General features: G+C 40.5%; 2 protein-coding genes across 2 annotated transcripts; one reads left to right on the forward strand and one right to left on the reverse strand.

Annotated features, from left to right (window-relative positions):
• Positions 1–531: 531 nt before the first annotated feature.
• GCK72_003964 (uncharacterized protein) lies at positions 532–16,517 on the forward strand (the record flags this gene model as incomplete). Its single annotated transcript, XM_053724368.1, has 13 exons — positions 532–632; positions 3,271–3,354; positions 3,410–3,694; positions 4,882–5,608; positions 6,181–6,279; positions 6,336–6,429; positions 8,126–8,203; positions 10,690–11,069; positions 12,117–12,514; positions 13,381–14,233; positions 15,300–15,441; positions 15,626–15,750; positions 16,386–16,517. 13 exons carry the CDS (start codon positions 532–534, stop codon positions 16,515–16,517), a joined length of 3,498 nt encoding a protein of 1,165 aa, XP_053588562.1.
• Positions 16,518–17,289: 772 nt separating this feature from the next.
• On the reverse strand, positions 17,290–20,314 carry GCK72_003965 (uncharacterized protein; the record flags this gene model as incomplete). The annotated part of the gene is made up of 6 exons (XM_053724369.1): positions 17,290–17,738; positions 18,708–18,784; positions 18,827–18,957; positions 19,003–19,149; positions 19,894–20,053; positions 20,121–20,314. The coding sequence occupies 6 exons, from the start codon at positions 20,312–20,314 to the stop codon at positions 17,290–17,292; spliced, it is 1,158 nt and encodes a 385-aa protein (XP_053588563.1).
• Between the last annotated feature and the right edge of the window lie 1,226 nt (positions 20,315–21,540).

Consider the following 21,540-nt stretch of genomic DNA (forward strand, 5'->3'; position numbering starts at 1 on the left):
ACATCCAAACTACCGACCTTTCCAATATTTCCTCTAGCTTAACTCTCCGTTTTTCCTTTTTCTAATCTTTCTGTGTGTCTGTTTGTCTGTATGTCTATGTGTCTAGACAACCGGATATTCAAAAAGTTTAATATCCAGATTTTTGTCTCCCTCTGTCTGTCCGAATGTCCGGATGTCTCCCTCCCACTTTTCTCGACTCAAAACCTCTCGAAAGATGTTTTTTCTTTTTTCCTTCCATTCCCCAATAAGAAAAATCTATCGGGGGGATAATAAATAAACAGTCCTCCCCAAAATCATCATCAATATTATTCCTCTCTTTCCGTACCGCCCGTCGTCGCCACCACAATCCTCTTCACACATTTTTTGTTGAATCAAGCGATTAACCCATCGAGAGACACCAAGAGTTGTGTTGCATGCATGAATATCGTATTTGAAATATATTTCCTTCTCTTCTCTTCCACCTATTTTTAGCCGTAAATCAAAAAATATTTACAAATTGCAGTTCTATCTGGGTAGGCCTAAGCCATATACATGTCCAATGTACCATCAACAGACGCCCAGATGCCACAGACTACAACGACGACGACGACGACGAAAATGCGATTGCCCAATGTTAAGGAGCTTGCCAAGAGGTTCGTTTTGTTTTGAAAGAAAAAACAATTAAATTGACGAAATTTGAGATAGAAACTTGCAGCTCATTTAGGGAGATTCTTAGACGCTTTAAAAGCGCTCTAATCACAAAAATTTTAAATTGGAATTTGTATGACTGAAAAGCTGATATTATGAGGACTCTGTATCTATTTCCAGATTTCCAAAATCTTCATAATCCACTCATTTCAGTACCCTTGCTGAAAGAACGCTAACTTCAACATGATGCATCTCGGTTCATTTTGAAGATAGTCAAAAACTGAAAACAGATTCAAGATCATCATAATTTGAACTTTTTAGCCATATAAAATTCAACTGTAGTTTAGCCGTAACCCGTCGGTCAAATCTGTTGACCACCAGAAATTTCATTTGGTTTTTTTTATACCAGATTCATTAGGTACATGGAGAGCGCGGTCACTTTAAAATTTCTAGTTTTAAGATTTTTTGATGTTTGATAAACACGAAACTTCTAAAATGTGTTGTGAACGGTATCATAACCTGAAATATAGTTCCCCAATAAAACCAGTTTCAGAAAAAAGGTTTTTTTTCGAAATTTTGTACACTTTTACCCCAGCCATCTGCATAAGTTTTAAGTACATTTAAAATGTTTTAATGCCACTGTATAGCTGGAATCAAGATCTCCATTTTTGCAGTTGACCACTTTTTTGTACGGGCGGTCCTTAGGGAGATACGGCGGCTAGAAATAGAAGCACATTTTCAACGACTCTTATAGAAGCCATATCTCTCTAGGGACCGCATGTACAAAAACGTTGTCAACTACAAAAATGGAGATTTAAACCTGTTTTACAATATACCCAAAAATCAGTAAGCTGGGGTAACGTGGGATCATGTAGTGCAGTTTCAATTTTCACCGAAAACGTTTTCTAAAAAACCTACCGTATCTCCCTGGGGATCTTATGAGATTCAGTTGTGTACTGCAGCATATGAAACCAAAAAATGCTGGGATCTGATTTGACAACGTGGTGCCCTGAAAAAAAGAAAAATGTTTACTTTGGCACTTTTTTCACAGGTTCTTTATTTATTTTAATGAGTCATCAATAGAGCGCACTTCTATCATTCTAATTTCCACAATTAATGTCAATCATAACTTTCCAATAATACCTGACCGTTCAAATCACCTATACCTACTAGTTGTTCTTTTCTTCCTCCTCTTCATACTCTCAATCAAACAAACACCGTCTGTCTTCTAAACGAACAAAACAACAATGGCATCCACCATTACCCTCCGATTGATTGACACAATATGATTCCAATATATTGAAACCGGACAAGAGGAAGAGAGAGAGAAGACGTGGAAAGGGCGTTGTCGCCGACATTCTTCTCCCCTTCAGCTTCTTCTTCCAGAAAGAAAAGAATTTTGTTTATTTTTGGGAGAGAATTCTGCTTTCTTATCAGTATGTATATATGTAAATGACCACCCCTCCCTTTTTATCGAAGTGGGAAAGAGGAAGAAACTGAAACTAAACAATTTTGTATAGTAGGAGGAGATGGGGTAGATTTTTTTCAATTTGGAAAATTTTTTTGACCTTTGTCATTGGTAGAACGCGCTTAGAACGGAAGGATATCTAGCTATGATTTTTTCACCTAAATTATAAAAATAACAGACTTTAAGATCCCGTCACTGTATCGTATAATGCCAAACTTTAATATATGTTGTAGAACAAGTCTAGATCTCCATTTTTGTAGTTGACCACTTTTTTGTACGGGCAGTCCCTTGAGAGATACGGTGGTTTCAAGTAGAAGCATTGACCGCGCGTTGCTATCGAATGGTCTTGTTGGAGCCATATCTCTCTAGGGACCGCCCGTACAAAAAAGTGGTCAACTACAAAAATGAAGATCTAGGCCAGTACTATAACGTACATGTTCTTAAATTGTTTCAAAATGCGTCGCAGATGCGTAGCGGACCATACAACTTTAACTATTGAGTTTTTACCATTTTCTAAAAAAAACGTTTTTGGATATTTTTTTGAAGCCTGGCCACAGGGTTCCTTAATAATCAATTAACACAATTTAAATTTACTATGTATATTAAACCAAGGGCTTCATTTTTGTAGTTAACCACTTTTTTGTACGGGCGGTCCCTAGTGATATATGGCTCTTGGAAGTGGCGCCGCTTGTTTTAATCCGATTCTAGTACAGTTTTGTTAAAACACTGATTAAAACATGGGGAATTCAAAAAAAATTTTGTTCTGTCAATGAATTTTCTGAAAATTTTGATAGTGACCGCCCATACAAAAAGTGGTCCACTACAAAAATGGAGCTTGCTCTATTATTGTCGCAACAAAAAAGTTCCGACATTTTTTCCCCCTCGGTGTTTGCAGACTCAAGCCAAAATTTGATAATTTTGGCTTGAGTCTGCAAACACCGAGGGGGAAAAAATGTCGGAACTTTTTTGTTGCGACAATACATATATCAAAATTTGGCACATTAGGATTACATATGGTACAGTGACGAAATCTTAAAATCTAACATTTTTTAATTTTCATGAAAAATACCTGTTCCCTAAGTTTAGCAAAGCTTTCAGGTACCTAGAATGTTTCAATTTTCCCCTTTTAGACTTTTTCTACCTACCGTAATCCCCCAAAATTTCCTATTCTCCAGATTCGAGACTGGAGCCCGAATCGAGCACAAACCGGTGACCGCAAAACGGATTGGCAAGTTCCGAGTGGTTGAAAACATTCAACAGTAAGTGTCTTCTAATTATTCGATAATTATTTGATAATTGATTGTTGTTTTTCAGGCCGTGTACCTCCTCCTCCTCCTCCCCATCCTGCCGAGTAATTCGTGGCAGCGCTATTCCGCGACGAAAAAGTTCGTTGAAACGACGAACGCGGAGCAATAGCGAGTTGGCAGCAGCAGTGCTCGTCGTCACATCTTCTGACTTTCGGAAGAGCAAATCGACGGACGACTTCTCGCCCTCTGGAGGAGGAGCAACGACTTCTGTTTCTTCACAGGAGGCTCCGCCCAGTGATAACAAGTATACAGAGAGTGCGGAATCATCGCCAAGGCCTGCTCCTAGGTTACGGTAAGTACATACTTCAAAGTAGTAAAGAAAAATGTTGGAAATGCGCTCTAATGCATTAAAAATGGGTGCAAAAGTTTAGCGTCTTGTAAGTCGGGTTCTAAGAGTTGGAGAGGAATAAAATTTTGTCAGAGTACAAAAAAAAAGATCCATTCTAGTTTGTATCAAAAAATCAAACCTTTAGTTCCAAATACCGCTGAGTTATGATGGTTCAAAGTTGTGACCTACGCGATGCGGTCGACGTCGCGGTCAGGTCTCAATCTTGGAATTGTTGTATCTCGGCTTCCAGGAGTCGGAGAGGAACCAAATATTGTCAGATTAAAAAAAAAGCGTCTGTTCTAGGTTGTATCAAAAAATCAGACCTCTAGAACCAAAACCCGCTGAGTTATGACGGCTCAAAGTTTTGACTTACGCAATGTGGTTGCGTCGTGAGCGATAAGGTCATAATCTTGGAACTGGTGTAACTCGGCTCCCAAAAGTCGTAGGGGCACCAAATTTCGTCAGATTACAGAAATGGGTCCATTCTAGGTCGTGACTCAAAATCAGACCTCTAGAATCAATTCCCACAGAGTTAAGACAGCTCAAAGTTTTGATCTACGCGATGCGGTCGACGTCGCGGTCAGATCTTAACCTTGGAACTGTTGTGTCTTGGCTCCCAGGAGTCGTCGTGGTCCCAAATTTTGTCAGATTACGAAAACTGGACCATACTACGCTGTCTCTAAAAAAGCTCTAAAAACCTAGCTAAGCTCTAAAACCAAAACCTGCTGAATTATGAAGGCTCAAAATTTTGAATCGTTGCATTTCGGCTCCCAGGAGTCGTATTGGTCCCAAACTTGGTCAGATTTACAAAAAAGGGTCTATTCTAGGTCGTGTCCAAGAATCAGACCTCTAGAACCGAAACCCGCTGAGTTATGACGGCTCAAAGTTTTGATCTACGCGATGCGGCTGCGGTATCTCGACTCAAAACCTCTCACATGCTCTGAAATTTGTGCAGAACATGTTTTGAGTGGTCTGGTTTCAGAAAATTGCAAAATTCGAGGCGTTTTCAATTGTCAAAACACCAAAAACCATCGTTCTATCTATTCTTAGAAAGTTTTTATGAGTCACACCCTCCAAAAGTCAACACCATGAGACATTTTGTCCTTTTCCACCTTTTCCACATTGAAAACTCCCAATATTTCTATTTTCAGTCTCCAAACAACAAGCATGATTGTTGAATCCACAAAGAAGGACACCATCCCAGTCTACGAGGAGCGTTGTCGGGTCTCCCTAACCATTCCGAGTCAGGAACCGTCCTCCTCCTCAGCGGTATCCCCTCCGCCACCAATACCCAGTGCGCCACCGTCCAGGGAACGTATCAAACGGATACCTTCTTATTTGAAGCCGACACCAGCGCCAAGGTCGAGTACGCTACCGAGACCGCGGCCGCCACCACCGCCGACTGCTCCACCGGTTAACTTCAGGAGCTCCACGCTGAATTCTAATTCTGGAGCCCTGCCTAGAATCCCCAACATCCCGGTGCCAGATGTTCCGTCGTCCGCAACAGCTACAGTAGCTACAGTAACCGACGACGACGACTGCTACGAAGAAATTATGCTGGTCACCTCCCAAGAATGTATCCCTACTCATATCAAGTCCAATTCGGAATACTCTTACGAGTCGACAGACTTCACACGCTCAGATCCGTTTGCTACAGTACCCCGAAGGTCACAGCTACAGTATCCTAGAGTCTCCCAGGACGAAGAAATTTTCGATGAGGCCGAGGAGGAGTTTGAGGTTCCTACTACGGTAGTAAAAGAGAGATTCCAGTCTGCCACAATGCAACGGGCGCCGAAGAGCTCGAAGAGGATGAGCTCGATGGAGTTGGAGAAGTTGTTCAGGTTTAAGAGCGAGTTGCAGTTGAATTTGTCGAAAAAGGTAGGTTTTTGGAATTTCGAAAACATATGCACGTTATAGACCAAGTCTAAATCTCTATTTTTGTAGTTGACCACTTTTTTGTACGGGCGGTCCCTAGGGAGTTACTGTAGGAAGAAATTCGTCATTTTTCAAAAATATCAGTGAAAATTACAACTTTTGAAACTTTGCTACAGTATCCCCTGTTATCCCAGCTTTCTGATTTTTGGGTATGCTATAGAACACATCTAGAGCTTCATTTTTGTAATTGGTAACTTTTTTGTACGAGCGGTCCCTATAGAGATAGGGCTTCTACAACACCTCGCTCGCGTTTCGACCGCAACGCACCGTCACGCCTCCGTATCTTCCTAGGTGCCGCCCGTAAAAAAAGTTGTCAACTACAAAAATGAAGATCTTGATTATTGCTATACAACAATATAACAATTTTGAAATGTTCTTAAAATCTAAGCCTTTCCGAAATGTATGTAAGTCGGAATTAGAAAATCAAAAAACTCCCCATAAGCTTCTGGTCCCTGCAAAAAAGGAACACCCAACCCATTACCCAATTATCCCTAATTAACTTCCGCTAATTGAAGGTTGGCCAATTACGACAAAAAGTCGGCGACAAACAAGCGAAACGACGATCTAAGTGCCACGTTAGTGTCGACTTGCTCGACACGGATTTTAGTGCTACGGTAGGTTCCTTTTTCCTGAGTTTCCCAACAAAAAACTTTAAATTTTTCATTTCCAGATGTCCAAATCGTCTTGCGTTGATAAACCGTTCCAGGATGACGACCATATTTATGGAGATGATTGGAGCAGTGATGATGATGATGTTTATCATGGTAAGTAATGTTCCTTGATCCCGTTGGCAATTTTCTAAACCCTGCCATGGTGTCTCACTTTGCCCAAATGTTTTAAAGTTTATATTCATTGTGTAGATCAAATCTAGATCTCCATTTTTGTAGTTGACCACTTTTTTGTACCGGCGGTCCCTGGGGAGATACGGATCTTAGAAGGTGCGTAATATTTTGGTAGCACTTCTAACTTTGAATTTTGATATCTTGGCTGTAAGTTGGCGTGAAATTGTGAAATTTTTAACAGGAAATGAGTTTAAAACTTAAAAATTTAGGTATTTCATAATAACTTTTAAGCCACTGTTCTGAATTTTGTGAATATCGGGTTATTAGTTTTCTTTTTTTTCATAGTACTACTGCTCTGCTCTCTAGGCCCCCAGACACGTGTTAGCCTATTTTTCATCGAAATTTTGGATATTTTTTAGTTTTTTAAAATTTCCTTTGTTTTTATTAATATTCTGTCAAAGTTTTATACCATTTAGTCTAGAATCAGCAAAGTTACAAACACTCAAAGTTAAGCTATGACCGCTACGCAGCCGCATAAGATTCCAAGAGCCATAACTCTATAGAGACCGCCCGCACAAAAAAGTGGTCAACTACAAAATAGAGATTAGAATCTGTTCTACAACATACCCAAAAACCAGCAAACTGGAGTACCAGGGGATACTGTAGCAATGTTTCAAAAATTAGCATTTTCTCTGAAAATTTGAAACAATCAAAACCTCCTTTAAGCCTACCGTATCTCCCCAGGGACCGCCCGTACAAAAAAGTGGTCAACTACAAAAATAGAGATCTAGATTTGGGCTATACAATGGTATTAAAATTTTTCATGATGTGCTTAAAACCTAAGTCAATGGTTTGGTGTGAAAGTTGACAAAAATTCAATTTTTTTCAAAAATTGGCTTTTTTGGGAACTGTATTTTAGGCTATGGTACTATAGCAACACAGTTTCGTAGCGGATTTTAGGCTTTTGGTTTATTGGTGTACTATAGCATACTGTAGCATATAAAAACCTGGAAACTCTGGGTCCCCATTTGATAGTAAGATGGTGCCTCGTAGTCATGTTCCCAAAAAAATTATTTTTTTTTCAAAAAACAAAAAAAAAGGGTTTACTTTCTATTTTGCACTTTTTTCTATTGTTAGCAACACCTATTCTTTGTTATCATGTTTTACTTTTTATAAGAGTGTCATAACCTTTTGTTAGTTTTATGAAGAAAACATTTTTTCGCAAATTTTTTTTTTCCAAATTTTTTTCCAATTCTCCATACAACATCACAATAAAAACTATAAAGAATAAAACTATGCTAAACCCTTCTTGGGTTTCTTTCTAAGGCCATTGTCACACCGATCCCCCCGTCCTAAGCCTACTGTAGTAGTAGTACACAAAAAAAAGTCAGTGCGGCGGAACACAACTTTTTTAATATCAATTCTTCTCTCTCACCTTTTCCATATTTTTCTTCTTCTTCAAAAAACAATTCGCTTCTTCTTCTTCTTCCTCTTCGGATGACGAATTGCTCGTCCTTTTCTTCTTCTTGTTCTCCACAACTCTCTGTATACATTACGGCGCAGGGGAAGGGGGACAAGGCTTGTACTTTTTCTTTTTATTTTCACACTTTTATTATTACATATTATCAGACTTTTTGAAATTTCTCCATTTTTTGTCATTATAATTGAAATTTTCCAGATGACCGTCGCTCTTCAATGTACCGACAACTAGAGGAACAACTCAACAAAGCTTTTCCCGAATACGCGTCGAGATCTCGTAAGTTTTAGGGGTTTTCAATGAAAAATGACCCAGAAAATTGGATTTTGAGGATTTGGGATACTGTAGGGGTACTGTGACGGTGCTGACTACCTAAGTGGAAACTAGCCGACTTTACGGGCTTCCCATGGTCTCGAATGTGGCCAAATATTGTACTTTTTTTATTTACCATGTAGAACACCTCTAAATCTTCATTTTTATAGTTGACAACTTTTTTGTAAGAGGATCGGCCCCTAGGGAGATACGGTAGGTTAAAAAATTCTTTATTTTTCAAAGTTTTCAGTGAAAATGACAACTTTTGGAACTTTACTACAGTATCCCATGTTACCCCAGCTTACTGATTTTTAAATATGTTATAGAACAGGTTTAGATCTTCATTTTTGTAGTTGACTACTTTTTTGTACGGGTGGTCCCTAGGGAGATACGGTATGTGGAAGCTCGGGAACTTTTAATTTCGCACCTAGCGTGTGCCAACTTCGCTCTACCGTATCTCTCTAGGGACCGCCTGTACAAAAAAGTAGTCAACTACAAAAACGAACAGCATAAATTGAATTTTTTGAACAAAACCTTGTTTTCAGTTATGAGAACTGTAAATCAAAATCTGACTTAAAAAAACTCGAAACTTTTAATTCTCTAATTAGTTTTAAATGAAGGACTATAAAATTAATTGTCTGGACATCCGGACAAACGTACAGACATACAGACAGACATCCGGAGACTATGTAATTTTCACATATCGCTCGAAACCATAGCAGAAACCAACAATTTCCCAAAATCGTGAGTTTCCTCAGTTTTGAGGAAATTGACGGTAACGTAACCAGAATATGTTTAAATATTTTACTATGTGGACATCCGGACAAACAGACAGACATACATACAGACAGCCAGATTTTGAACAAGCAGTTGACGGATATTTGGACAGACGGACAGACAGACAGATAGACATTCGGACAATAGGAAACACAGACAGATTTTCTGGAACGTTTTTCTGGAACTTATTTTAAAGAAAATCTAGACACCTCAAAATTCGGACAGATACCCGTCCAATAAACACAAAAATCAGTTGATTTCTATGTTTTCTGACCTATAAGTATTTTTATTATCAGTATCATTTTCTTCTCCTAATTTTCTAAAAACCGGTTCCCCTCCATTTACCTGATCCCTCTCTATCTCTCTAATATGATTGTTGTCATCAGGTGGAAAAAAAAAAACGTTCGATATCGTCATTAGTTTCGAAATTAACCTATGTCTATTGATTTCCGATCTCTATAGCTAATTACTTTCTAATTGTGTAATCGCGCCAGCGGCACCCCAGCTCTTCAACTAATTACTATCATAAATCAAAATGATGAGAGAGAGAGAGAAACGAGTGGTCATTTTCCCGCCGACTAAACTATTTTTTCGAAAAATTCTTTAGTATAGTTTTGAACCTTTATACATTTTGTGTGGGGGTACTTGTCCTTAGTACGAGCCGCCCTATTAGGTGTCTGGCACCAATTCCATGTGCTCCTCAACAGCTGGGGCTATTTTTATTACTCAGTCTTTATTTTTATTCGTATTTTTTGTGGTGAGCCCGATTGTGAAGGTTTTGAGTAGGAAGATGAAGTTTCCGGGTAGGTGTCCAAAAATCGTTTTTTTCATTACAGAATAGTCTCCGTTGACTCTAGGTTATTGGCGTTTTTATCAATCTGTTGCAGTATCAAACAACTTTTAAACTATCAATTTTTGAAAAAAAGTTAAACCTTTGTCACAGCCTCCTTTTTAGTACCAGCCTCTCAATTTCACCTTTTTTATATAAACCACAACTAGATGTTCATTTTTGTAGTTGACCACTTTTTTGTACGTGCGGTGCCTAGAGAGATACGGTAGGTAGAAGCTCGGCACTTCAGCTCCATGAGCCGTGAGAGTGTGCCAACTTCGCTTTACCGTATCTCCATAGGGACCGCCCGTACAAAAAAGTAGTCAACTACAAAAATGAAGCTCTAAACCTGGTCTATAATATATCAAAAAACAAAAATTATTGAACTAAAACTCATGTAGTGACGCACTTGTGTCAATTTTCACATTTTTGGAGAGATTAACCTACCGTATCTCCCTAGGAACCGTCCTTACAAAAAAGTGTTCAACTACAAAAATAAAGATCTAGACTTGTTCTATAACATGTCTAAAAATCAGTAAACTGGGGTAACAGGGTTTACTGTAGCAAAGTTTCGAAAGTTGCAAATTTTCACTGAAATTTTCGGAAAATATTGAATTTTTTCATTCTGGGACCGCTCGGAACCTTAACTTAACAAATTATAAAAACTAAAGACACTCTGCCTCAAGTTATCGTTCATACCGTTTTAAAACTATGACGTTTTGCAACTACCCAGAAAAAAAGATAAAAGAGCAGATCTTAAGTGGCTCAGCTACAAAAGCTTCCAGTTTCAAAACGTACCAGTTACAAAACAACCCTTATCTTACAAAACCATAAAAAAATCTTCCAGAACTCTCATCCTCTGACTACGAATCCGCCGACATCCTTCTCTCCGACCCCCCATTGATTCCCCAACGTCCCATCTCCTCGACAATCATGCCGGACACTGAAAAGTACGTGGCTCGTCCCGCGGTCGGTCACCTGCCATTAGATGACTCATGGTCCGCCACCTCCACATCTGTCCCCGATGAGCCATCACCCGCAGAAGAGGAATACAAGAGACAGTACACGTGTCGAATGGTTCCCAACGAGCAGCCGTTGTATCAACATTATATGATGGAGGCTGTAGTGGTTGCAAATGAAAATGAAGAGAAAGTTGTGATGGAGGAGATTAAGGAGGAGCCAGTGGAGATGCCTATTATTCCAGAAGTCGTCGCGTTGAAACCAGCGGTAAGTGAGAAAAAACCATACGTGCAAACCGGGCCAAAACGGGCCGGCTCGTAACTCGCTTCAAACTGAGTTCTGTGAGCTGAAAAGTATATCAAAATGTAGATCACAACGAGTTCTATATTCGTGACCTACTACGGGCCGGATAGCGGATTGTTAATGTGCCGCGGGCCGGGCTAAATTGGCTTTTTTGGCCATTTTCGCGTTTTTTGGCATTTTTGCCGGCCCGCGGCACAATTACAATCCGCCATCCGGCCCTTAGTAGGTCACGAATATAGAACTCGTCGAGACATTTTGGTATATTTTTCAGTTCATAATATTGAGTTTGAAGCGAATTACGCGGTGGCCCGGTTTGCAAGTATGGAAAAAACGGTAGAAATTGGAAATTCCGAGCTTACCATGAGATTCCCAAGCGCATTTTACATATATTTTGATAATTTCAACTAGTTTACTTTAAGTCTCGTAAAATCTGATGCATTAGTGGCAATTAGTCTGAAAAGTGTTTGCGTATACATACAATACACCAGATCTTACGACACTTTGAGCCAGCATGCTGAAAATTTCAGAAACTATGTAAACACGCATGGAGAATCTAGTGGAAACGTCAGACATCCCATTTCATCAAAGCGTCGTAAGATCTGATGCATTGTACGCAATTGGTCTGAAAGTGTTTGCGTACAATACACCAGATCATACGACACCTTGAGCGATTAAGCTGAAAATTTAGGAAGCGCCGTAAACGGACGCGAGGCTTCTATAGCTTAAAGTGTCGTAAGATCTGATGCATTGTGCACATGTCCTTTAAACGTGTTTGCGTACAATGCATCAGATCTTACGACACGTTGAAATATCGCGCTGAAATTCGCGGTACCTGTGTAAAGTGTCTTGCGGAATTCAGTGGAAACGTCAAACTCTAGTTTTAGGCGTTTAAAATTCTGGATTTTGACACTTTTCAAGATTTTAAGATGATTGGGACCTGAAAACTGAAAATCAGACAGAAAAAGAGACACTTGGAATCTGGAAATGTATATCAAGTGAACTTTTTTCCAGACCCGCCGCGAGTCGTCCATCTCCTCTGACTCTGGCCGTGGCGCCGACTGCTCTACGACCTCCGCCTCCGCCCTCACATCCAACACATCCATGAGACGTGACCGTCTCGTCGGAACATCGAACTTCGGCTCCCAACGAAGTCTCTGGTGTGAGCTACCGGAAGTCCGTGCCGCCGGACTACTCGAGAAGCTCGACGACGCGTGTAAACTGAGACAGGAGGCCTACTTCGAGGTGATCACGTCGGAAGCGAGTTATTTGAGATCACTGAATGTTCTGATCACTCATTTTATGGCGAGCCCGCAGATGCTGGGGTCGAAGTCAACGTTGTCAGTGTTGTCGGATTCTGATAGGAAGCATCTGTTCAGTAATATATTCGCTGTGAGGGATTGTTCCGAGAGGTGAGTGGAGGGGACATCCGGATAGACAGATAGACAGAGAGACAGACTTTTTAAAAACTTAGCTGGACTGACTGACAAACCGATTTTCAAAAACCGTAAGAATCTGAGTATCGGGACATTTGGAAATCCGGACAGACAGACAGACAAGAGTTTTTCAAATTTAAATGTTCTGTTTTCCAAAGTTTTTTCCCGCAAAACGGATTTCTTACGCGTTCTCAGTTTTTTCGGATATCCGGTTAATCTGAGACACAGACAGACAACCGGACACCAGGACACACAGACAAACAGACAGACCAAAACATCAAAATTCAGGGTTTTACAAGAATTGGTCTTTTCTGAAATTTTTTGAGTTTTCAAACATCCGGACATCTGGAGAGACAGACAGACACCCGGTCCCAAAGACACACTTACAGAAACCCTTAAATTTATCGTTTTTTTTTAAATTGAACTGGACATCCAGACATCCGGACACACAGATAGACAGACAGACCGAACTTTGGAATTGTAGAATCTCAATTTCAAAACCTTCGAGGTTTTTTATTAAGCTTTTGACATCCGGATTTACAGACACACAGATAGATTATGCTGAAATTGGCTTATTTGGCTGAAGAAAATCAGTAAAAACTGCAAAATTGAAAAAGTAGGATCAGCTACAGTAACCCGATCCAGGATCCAAGATAAAAATCAAAAATTTAAGGACTACCGTAACCCGATTCAAACCTTTTTTTCTAAAACTTTACCATGATGCACAGTAATCCACTTAGCTACAGTAATCAAGACTAAACAACACATTGAGAAAAATGGGTTACTGTAGCATACTGTAGCCACAGATCCAGGGTATCGTAACCCAAAATTTCCATTTCCAGACTCCTCTGCGACCTGGAAACCCGTCTCGAGGAGAATCTGATCCTCGACGACATCTGCGACATACTCTCGGAACATTTCGAGAAATACTTCGAGGTCTACATCAAATACTGCTCCAATCAAGTCTACCAAGACCGCACATTGCGTCGCCTGAAATCCGACAACGCCGGTTTCCTGTCAGCAGTGCAGAGACTAGAAGAGAATAAGCAATGCCAGGGACTAGACATGAGAAGTTTTTTGATGCTTCCAATGCAACGAATCACCCGGTACCCCCTCCTACTGTACGCTATCCTGGATAGAATCCCAACTAGTGATGAGAGATATAAAACTGCCACCGACGCTCTAACATCTTCGAATCGGGTGGTACGGGATTGCAACGAGGGCGCCAGAAGGATGGAGAGAACGGAGCAGTTGCTAGATATAGATCGCCGATTAATCTACAAAGACGCGGATCTCAAGAGGATCCCCCTGGTGTCCAATAGCAGGTACCTGGTCAAAAAAGGAGTTCTGACCCAGCTAGTGGAACGGAGATCCTCAAACATCCTGCAAAGTCGGCAGAAAGCACGGACCCTTCATGTCTTCCTGTTCTCCGATATGATCATGATTACGAAAAAGAAGTTAAACGGAACATTTGTGTGTAAGGACTACGCGTCGAGAAGATTCGTTGATATGCAACCGATTGAGCCGGATAACCCGAAAATTCCCATTGGAGCTGTTAGTAACCTGGTCGGACGGCCCCATTTGTTCTTGTGTACCCTTATGAGGAATGCCAGGGAGAAGCAGACAGAGTTGTTGCTATCTGCGGATAGTGAGACGGATCGGGAGCGGTGGTTGAGTGCAGTCAGACCTCCTACAGTAAGTTTTGGGTGTTCAATAGAGCGTAGATGCTTAATAACAAGAAAATTTTGTCGCCGAGATTGTGTATGAGCCTTTCAAGCTGAGATACTGTACTACTCAAATCCACACATTACAAAAGGAGCCTTTAAAATTTGTGAAACTGTGTAACTTCATACATTTTGAGTCAAAATCAATAAAACCTGAACCATTGGATTCAGCGTGACAAAAGCTTTCAGAAAAGTATAGACACGCCCCGGTTTGGATAAGATTAGGTCCCACCACGAAAGCTAACAAATTTTGGGTTACTGTAGTTTTCGCGTCGAGACCCAACATACCCTATACCATGGCTTGTGGGTACTTATCTGAAAGCTCTTGTCACGCTGAATCCAAACGTATAGATTTCATTGATTTTAATATAAAAATAACAAAATTACTCCGTTTTAAACATTTTCAAGCCTCTAAAACAGTCCGATTTGGTTTTTGACAGTTTAGACCTACAATATTGGATTCAGCGTGACGAGAGCTTTCAGAAAAGTATAATCATGACTATAGTTGGAAAAACTCAAAATTCAGGTCTGTGCCTTTAAAACGGGTTACTGTAGTTTTCGTGGCGGGACCCAATTTGCTCCAAACCTAGTCGTGTTTATACTTTTCTAAAAGCTCTCGACACGCTAAATCCATTGGTATAGATTTCGTTGATTTTGACTCAAAACTGACAAAGTTACACAGTTTTAAACATTTTCTCACGTGTTGCGTCGCGGCTCTTTGATCTGACTAACCTTACAACAGAGCGCACTTCTAAAATGATATATTTCAAAATTTGTCGTTTTAGAAAAGTTTACACTGCGTTGCGTGTTGCGTCGCGGTCGCCAGTTACAATAAGAGAGTACAGACAACTAGACGCTCTAGTCGTCTGCGCCTCTTCTACCGATGGTGTTTTGGAGTAAAGCGGTGCGGTCGCGTCGCGGCTTTTCAGCTGTGCATGGCCTAGCTTTTTCTAGTCCCCCTCACTACCTACCATTAACTTTTTGGACCTTGGGACCCCTTCTTCTCCATTTCCTCTTCTCTAATCCAACGATTTCAGTCTACTAACCCGGAAGAGCGAATCTACGCCGAGTGGGATTGTCCACAGGCGGTCGTCATGCATGCCTACCAGCCATCTCAGGCCGATGAACTACTTCTCAATGTTGGCGACTCGTTGAACATTCTAAGGAAGATGCCAGATGGTTTGCATTACTTTTTTGTGATCTACTGGGCCTTTAACCCTTGGAAAATTTGAAAAATTTTGATCTACGGGGACTTAACTTTCGATTGACCTGACCTACTTACCGTAATCCTGGGAAATTTGAACAATTCTGACTTTTTGAGCTACAGTACTTCTACTCCTACCTACAGTAACCCTCATTCCAGGATGGCTGTACGGAGAACGAGCTGGCGACGGGATGGGCGGATGGTTTCCGTCATCGTACGTCCAACCGATCATCAACGATCACACACGAGCGAATAACTATCGACAACGGCTACGTATCATACAGGTTAGTAGGGTGGGAGGCGTCGCGTGTCGCGTCGCGGTCCGTGGGAAAACAAGTTTTGATCTACCGGGTCTTAGGTTGCTTGGAAGATCAATTTTTGACTGTGCGTCGCGTGTTGCGTAAGGTCTTTCGAAATTGATTGGGATCACAAAATCGATGGTAGATCAAAATTTTGAACTTTTTGATCTTCCGGGTTCTAGGTCGCGAGAAATTGGTCTGGTAGATCAAATTTTTGATCCTGTGCGTCGCGTGTTGCGTCGCGGTCTGATCTAACTCCAAATCATTCCAACTCTGATTTTTGACCGTGCGCCGCGTGTTGCGTTGCGGTTAGTTCGAGAAATCTCAAATTTTGATAAAAATTCAAAAAAATGTTTTGATCTACGCGTCGCGGGTTGCGTCGCGGTCAGTGATGACAATTATGCGGATTGATATCCTAGCGTTTCAAAGTATCCGAATTATGGTCAAATTTCAAAAATTGAAATTTTTGACCTCGCGTGCCGCGTCGCGGCTAACCTCCCTTAACTTCAATCGATCATATCTCCCTCCCCAAGCAACCTACGGCTCCCAAACCTGGCCAGTTCGATAGAGCGCGTTTTCATCCTTATGAAAATTTGAAAGTTTCCAAATTTCCTTTGCAGGCAGCGGCGGGTTGGCACGGAAACGCTTCTCCTTCGACAACTCGGAGTGGGGGGATGCCCCTGATGGATCGTCTCCGCCGGATGTCCAATCCGAAGTCATATTTCACTCAGTCTGGCACTGTCGGACTGTAATAATCTTTTTTTTTTTTGCTGTTGTGACGAGTTTTCCCCCATATAGTATTGTGATTATTATACCGTATTCTTCATTTTTCCAAAAAAAAAAGTATTTTCCATCCCAATTTTCTAGAAAAATCCCTGTTCCCCCCTCCAAAAAAGTGGTCTTTCATCCGTAACCATGTCAATTGTACACTAGTGAGTTTTTTTTTTACCATAGAGATTTATTTTACCTCCTTTCCACTTATTTATGCTCAATTTGAAGTCTTAATAAATTTATTTTCAAAAAAAATGTAATGCGTCGCGTGTTGCGTAGCGGTTGAATCTCAAAATCGATAGTAGATCAAAATGTTTGACGTGCGCGTTGCGGTTGCTGTTTGATCTACCTTCGAAATCAAATTTTTAACGCATGCGTTGCGTATTGCGTTGCGGTCGGCGGGAAAAGTTCTGATCTACCGTGTGTTAGGTGGTAAAAACATGGTAGATCAAATTTTCCACACGTGCGTTGCGTACTGCGTCGCGGCTCTTTCTTAGGCTACCTAGAGCTTCCAAACTTGTTTAGTTCGATAGAGCGCGGTTTCCTCTTTCTGAAAAACAAAATAAAAACAAATTTTTTGAAATTTTATGTATAAAAACTCATTTTATGGAAAATAACAAGTTAAAGCTATCATGATGTAGAAAAGAAAGGAAAGACCTGGATTCGGGGAACGACAAAATAAGAAATATATAATTTCAGAGTTTCAGACATGCTACAACTCTGAAATTTTTACAAAACACGAAAAAATATCGATTAATCATTATTCCGATGACTGAAAATCTTTTTCAACAAATCCGTGAGCCTCTCCGGGTCCGCGACAAACATCGAGGCGACCTGATGGGGTCTCGAAGGAATCAGGGGTACTGTATTATTGCTTTTTTCGATTTCAAAAGACAGGCGGCCTTCTGTAGTCTCAGGAGGCGTTGGGGTGGTCGTTAGCTTCACCCAAAGGGAGTCATCCGTGACGGTGGTGGTGATAAGGGGTACGGTAGTTGTCGGGGGTACTGTAGTCATCGTGGTGGTGGTTGGGGGTACGGTAGTCGTGGTAGTAGGTACTGTAGTAGTGGAAGTGGTCGTTGGTACTGTAGTTGTGATTACTGTAGTCGTGGTAGTCAAGGGTTCTGAAGTTGTCGAAGTTTCTTCTGGCGCCTCCTCAGTTGTCGAAGCCATTGTGGTGGTACGGAATAGAGGGATTCGGTCGTCTGGAAATCCGACAAAAAATGATTTTAATTAATTTTGATTAATTTAATTGGATTCAACGTGACGAGAGCTTTCAGAAAAGTATAATCATGACAGGATTTGGAGCAAGTTGGGTCCCGACACGAAAACTTGAAAATTTTGGGTTACTGTAGTTTTCGTGGTGGGACTCAATTTGGTTCAAACCAGGGCGTGTTTATACTTTTCTGAAAGCTCTCGTCACGCTTAATCCAATGGTATAGGTTTAATTGATTTCGACTCAAAACTGACAAAGTTACAGCGTTCTGAACATTTTCATGGGTCAAAAACAGTCCAATTTGGTTTTTGAGAGTTTTGGCATACATATTGGGATTCAGCGAGACGAGAGCTTTTAGAAAAGTATAATCATGGCTAGATTTGCAACAACTTGAAATTTGAGGCTGCGCCTTTAAAACGGGTTACTGTAGTTATCGTGGTGGGACCCAATTTTTTTCAAACCAAGGCTTGTGGGTACTTTTCTGAAAGCTCTCGTCATGCTGAATTCATTGGTATAGGTTTCGTTGATTTTAACTAAAAACTGACAAAGTTACACCGTTCTGAACATTTTCATGGGCCAAAAACAGTCCGCTTTGGTTTTTGAGAGTTTTGACATACATAGTTAGATTCAGCGTGACGAGAGCTTTCAGAAAAGTTTAATCATGACTAGGTTTGCAAAAACTTAAATTTTGAGTCTGCGCCTTTGAAACCAGGTTACTGTAGTTTTCGTGCCGAGACCCAACATGCACGATTTCATGGCTTGTGTGTACTTTTCTGAAAGCTCTCGTCATGCTGAATCCAATGGTATAAGTTTCGTTGATTTTGACTCAAAACTGACGAAGTTACACCGTTCTGAACATTTTCATGGGTCTAAAATTGTAAGATAGTTTTCGTGGTAGGAGCCTATCTGAGGCTATGCTGATCCAATTAAGTTTTCAGTAGATCAAAAAACAACTCACCAACAGAACACGCCAACTGAATCTCCTCGGCATCCAGGTCGCTAGCCTCATAGATACTTCCACGTGGACATTTTGTTCTAAAAATTCCAAAATTTTTTTGTATCAGAGACTACAGTAACCCATGCCTGTACAATCCCGCCAATTCTTTCTTTGCTGTCTCGGAGAGGTTACTGTAGACGTCTTGCTTCAGAAGTCTCAAGGATTCCAGGCGGTCGTGAGCGATTCTTGCTTCTGATGAGAGTTTTTCGACCTGAAAACTCAGATTATCGATTTTTTTAAAATTTGATCTACAAACTTTTTGCTTGAAACTCTTATTCTTCCTTTGCTGGAAAGTGATGAATTGCTCGACTTGATTGATGGCGTCTAAATCCAAATTTTCGGAAGCCCAGTTTCGAAGTAGATCATAACGCATGTCATGGGTTATGGAGCGGTTCGACATTATCTGGAAGATGGTTTTGAAACTGGGGGACGTTTTGAAACCGGGACACTTGGAAACTGAAAAAGTTTGAAGCCGAAAAGCATAGTTGGTTTGGAAACAAATGAGACTGGGACGTTATGAAACCAGAAATTTTAAAACCGGGACGTTTTGCAACTATGAAAATTTAGTTACAAAACGTCCCTGGCTTAGGATCTGTCGGTTTCAGAACAATTGCCACTGGTAATTTTATAACCAGTACCTCTAAAAACGGGACGTTTCAGAATTGTGAAATTTCAAGATCATTTTACCAACAAAATGTAATTGTTGTACGATTTCAAAACTGGGACGTTTTGAAATGCCACATTTTCCGAAAAATCCAGCCATTTTGAAACCGGGACGTTTCGAAACTATGGCATTTCAGAACCTAATGTCGGAGCACTAAAAAGCCTGGTTTCGAAATTTCTCGGTTTCAAAACGTCCGAGTTTTGGAATGTCAAAATGTTTGATTTTAAAGCAACAACCGAAAAATTGAGGAGCTATAAAACCAATCGGGACGTTTTGAAACGATGAAATTTTGAGAACCAAATTTCACAGCTTTTCCCGGTTTCAAAATGTCCCAGTTTCGTCTTTTAACATTGGAAGACGTTTTGAAACCAGCAAGACGTTTTGGAACTATTTTAAATTAACCTCATTTCAAAACGTCCCAATTTCAAAGCGTTGCTCTTCTGTCCCTCTGTCTGTCTGTCTATCCGAATGTCCCACACTCACCCCAGAATAAACTTTTGTCTGCTCCTCCGACAATCCTGCCAGAAAATTGGTCCCTCTTCGTTCGTCAGTCGGACTAACAGTCGGACGGTCCCAATCCAATATTTTCAATTTCATATCCTCGGCGAGCCCGGCGATGAGCTCTTTCGTTTGAGCCAGTTGCCTGGAAACCCGTTAGAAATTTTAATAGTCAAATTTTATTTTCCGAAATTTGTCATCGAAAAACATACCGCTCACACTTTCTAGCTGACGTTGTCGAATGAAATCCGGCCCATATTTTGCGAAGTTCTCGTCTCGAATTCAGTGGTAACAGGTTGGTGAATGGGGGTAGTTGACAGGGCGGGGCACGACCATCTGATACTGTAGACTCGGTGGATAGGGGGATGATGGTGAGGAGAAGGAGGAGGGGGATTCTGTGTTTCATGGTGTCAGGGGGGAGATGAAAAGTCTGAAATAGTTTTAAAAATAAATAAAAGTTGAAATCGTATTATAGATTGAAAATCGAGGTACCATGTCCAACACTAGTCTAGAGACTTTCTGGAATATGGGGGGTTATAGATTACGGTAATTAGAAGAAGCTTGGAAACAGTTATAAAGGTCTGAAAGCTGATGAAAGATTAAAACTGAGTAGTTTTTCACAAAAATTTAAAAATGACAGATTTCAAGATCTTGTACTTTAGTGCGCCAAATTTTTTATTTTTTCAAAGTTTTCAGTGAAAATGATAATTTTTGAAACTGCGCTACAGTATCCCCAGTTATCCCTGTTTGCTGATTTTTGAGTATGTTGTAGAACAGGGTTAAATCTCCATTTTTGTAGTTAACCACTTTTTTGTACGGGCGGTCCGGAGGGAGATACGGTAGAGCAAAGTTAGCACACTCAAGGTGCGAAACTTAAAGTGCCAAGCTTCCACCCACCATATCTCACTGAAAGACCGACCGCACAAAAAAGTGGTCAATTACAAAAATGGAGATCTAGATGTGTTCTACACAAAAACATTAAAACTTTTTGAAAATGGGACAACATGAGACAACGTGACACACTTTCAAATAGTGGCTAGGTTCCGAATGGTGAAAAAATGCATTTATTGTAGTAACTAAAATTAATGCCTAAAAACCATTAAAACTATGTAAACTTTAAGTCGTTCCCAAATGTAAGGTATGATTGGTAACAAATTCCAGATTCCAGTTTACTACAGTATCCCTACAGTACCCTAGCGACTTAAATTGCGTTGTTTTGATATTCTTAAAACTGATGTGGTTAGCAATGTTTGAAAACGACGAACTTTACAGAATGATTGGAATCAGTGGAGCCTAACTTTTAAGAATACAAAAATTGTCTTTTTTAATTTGCTTTAAGGCAGTTAGAAAAACTAATACTTGGACAAAAAAAAAGTTAGGTATCAAAAAATTTTGCACAAGCTTCCTAGGCGAAAAAAAAGAAGCAAAAAAAGTGATAATGCTCTCCAGAGCTCAACAAAAACCCCAAAAATGCTTCTCCCCCCCCCACCGTCCACCAAGTTTCGTGATCCTCATCCCTCCACTTGACACCGACCCTCCAACTTTTTTCCCCTCTCTAACTCTCTGCGTCTCCACCGATCGGAAATCTCTCGTTTTCAATGGTTTGGGGGTTATTAGGTGTTTAGCCAGAAG

Source organism: Caenorhabditis remanei, chromosome II (assembly GCF_010183535.1).
Source record: "Caenorhabditis remanei strain PX506 chromosome II, whole genome shotgun sequence".
Classification (NCBI taxonomy): Eukaryota; Metazoa; Nematoda; class Chromadorea; order Rhabditida; family Rhabditidae; genus Caenorhabditis; species Caenorhabditis remanei.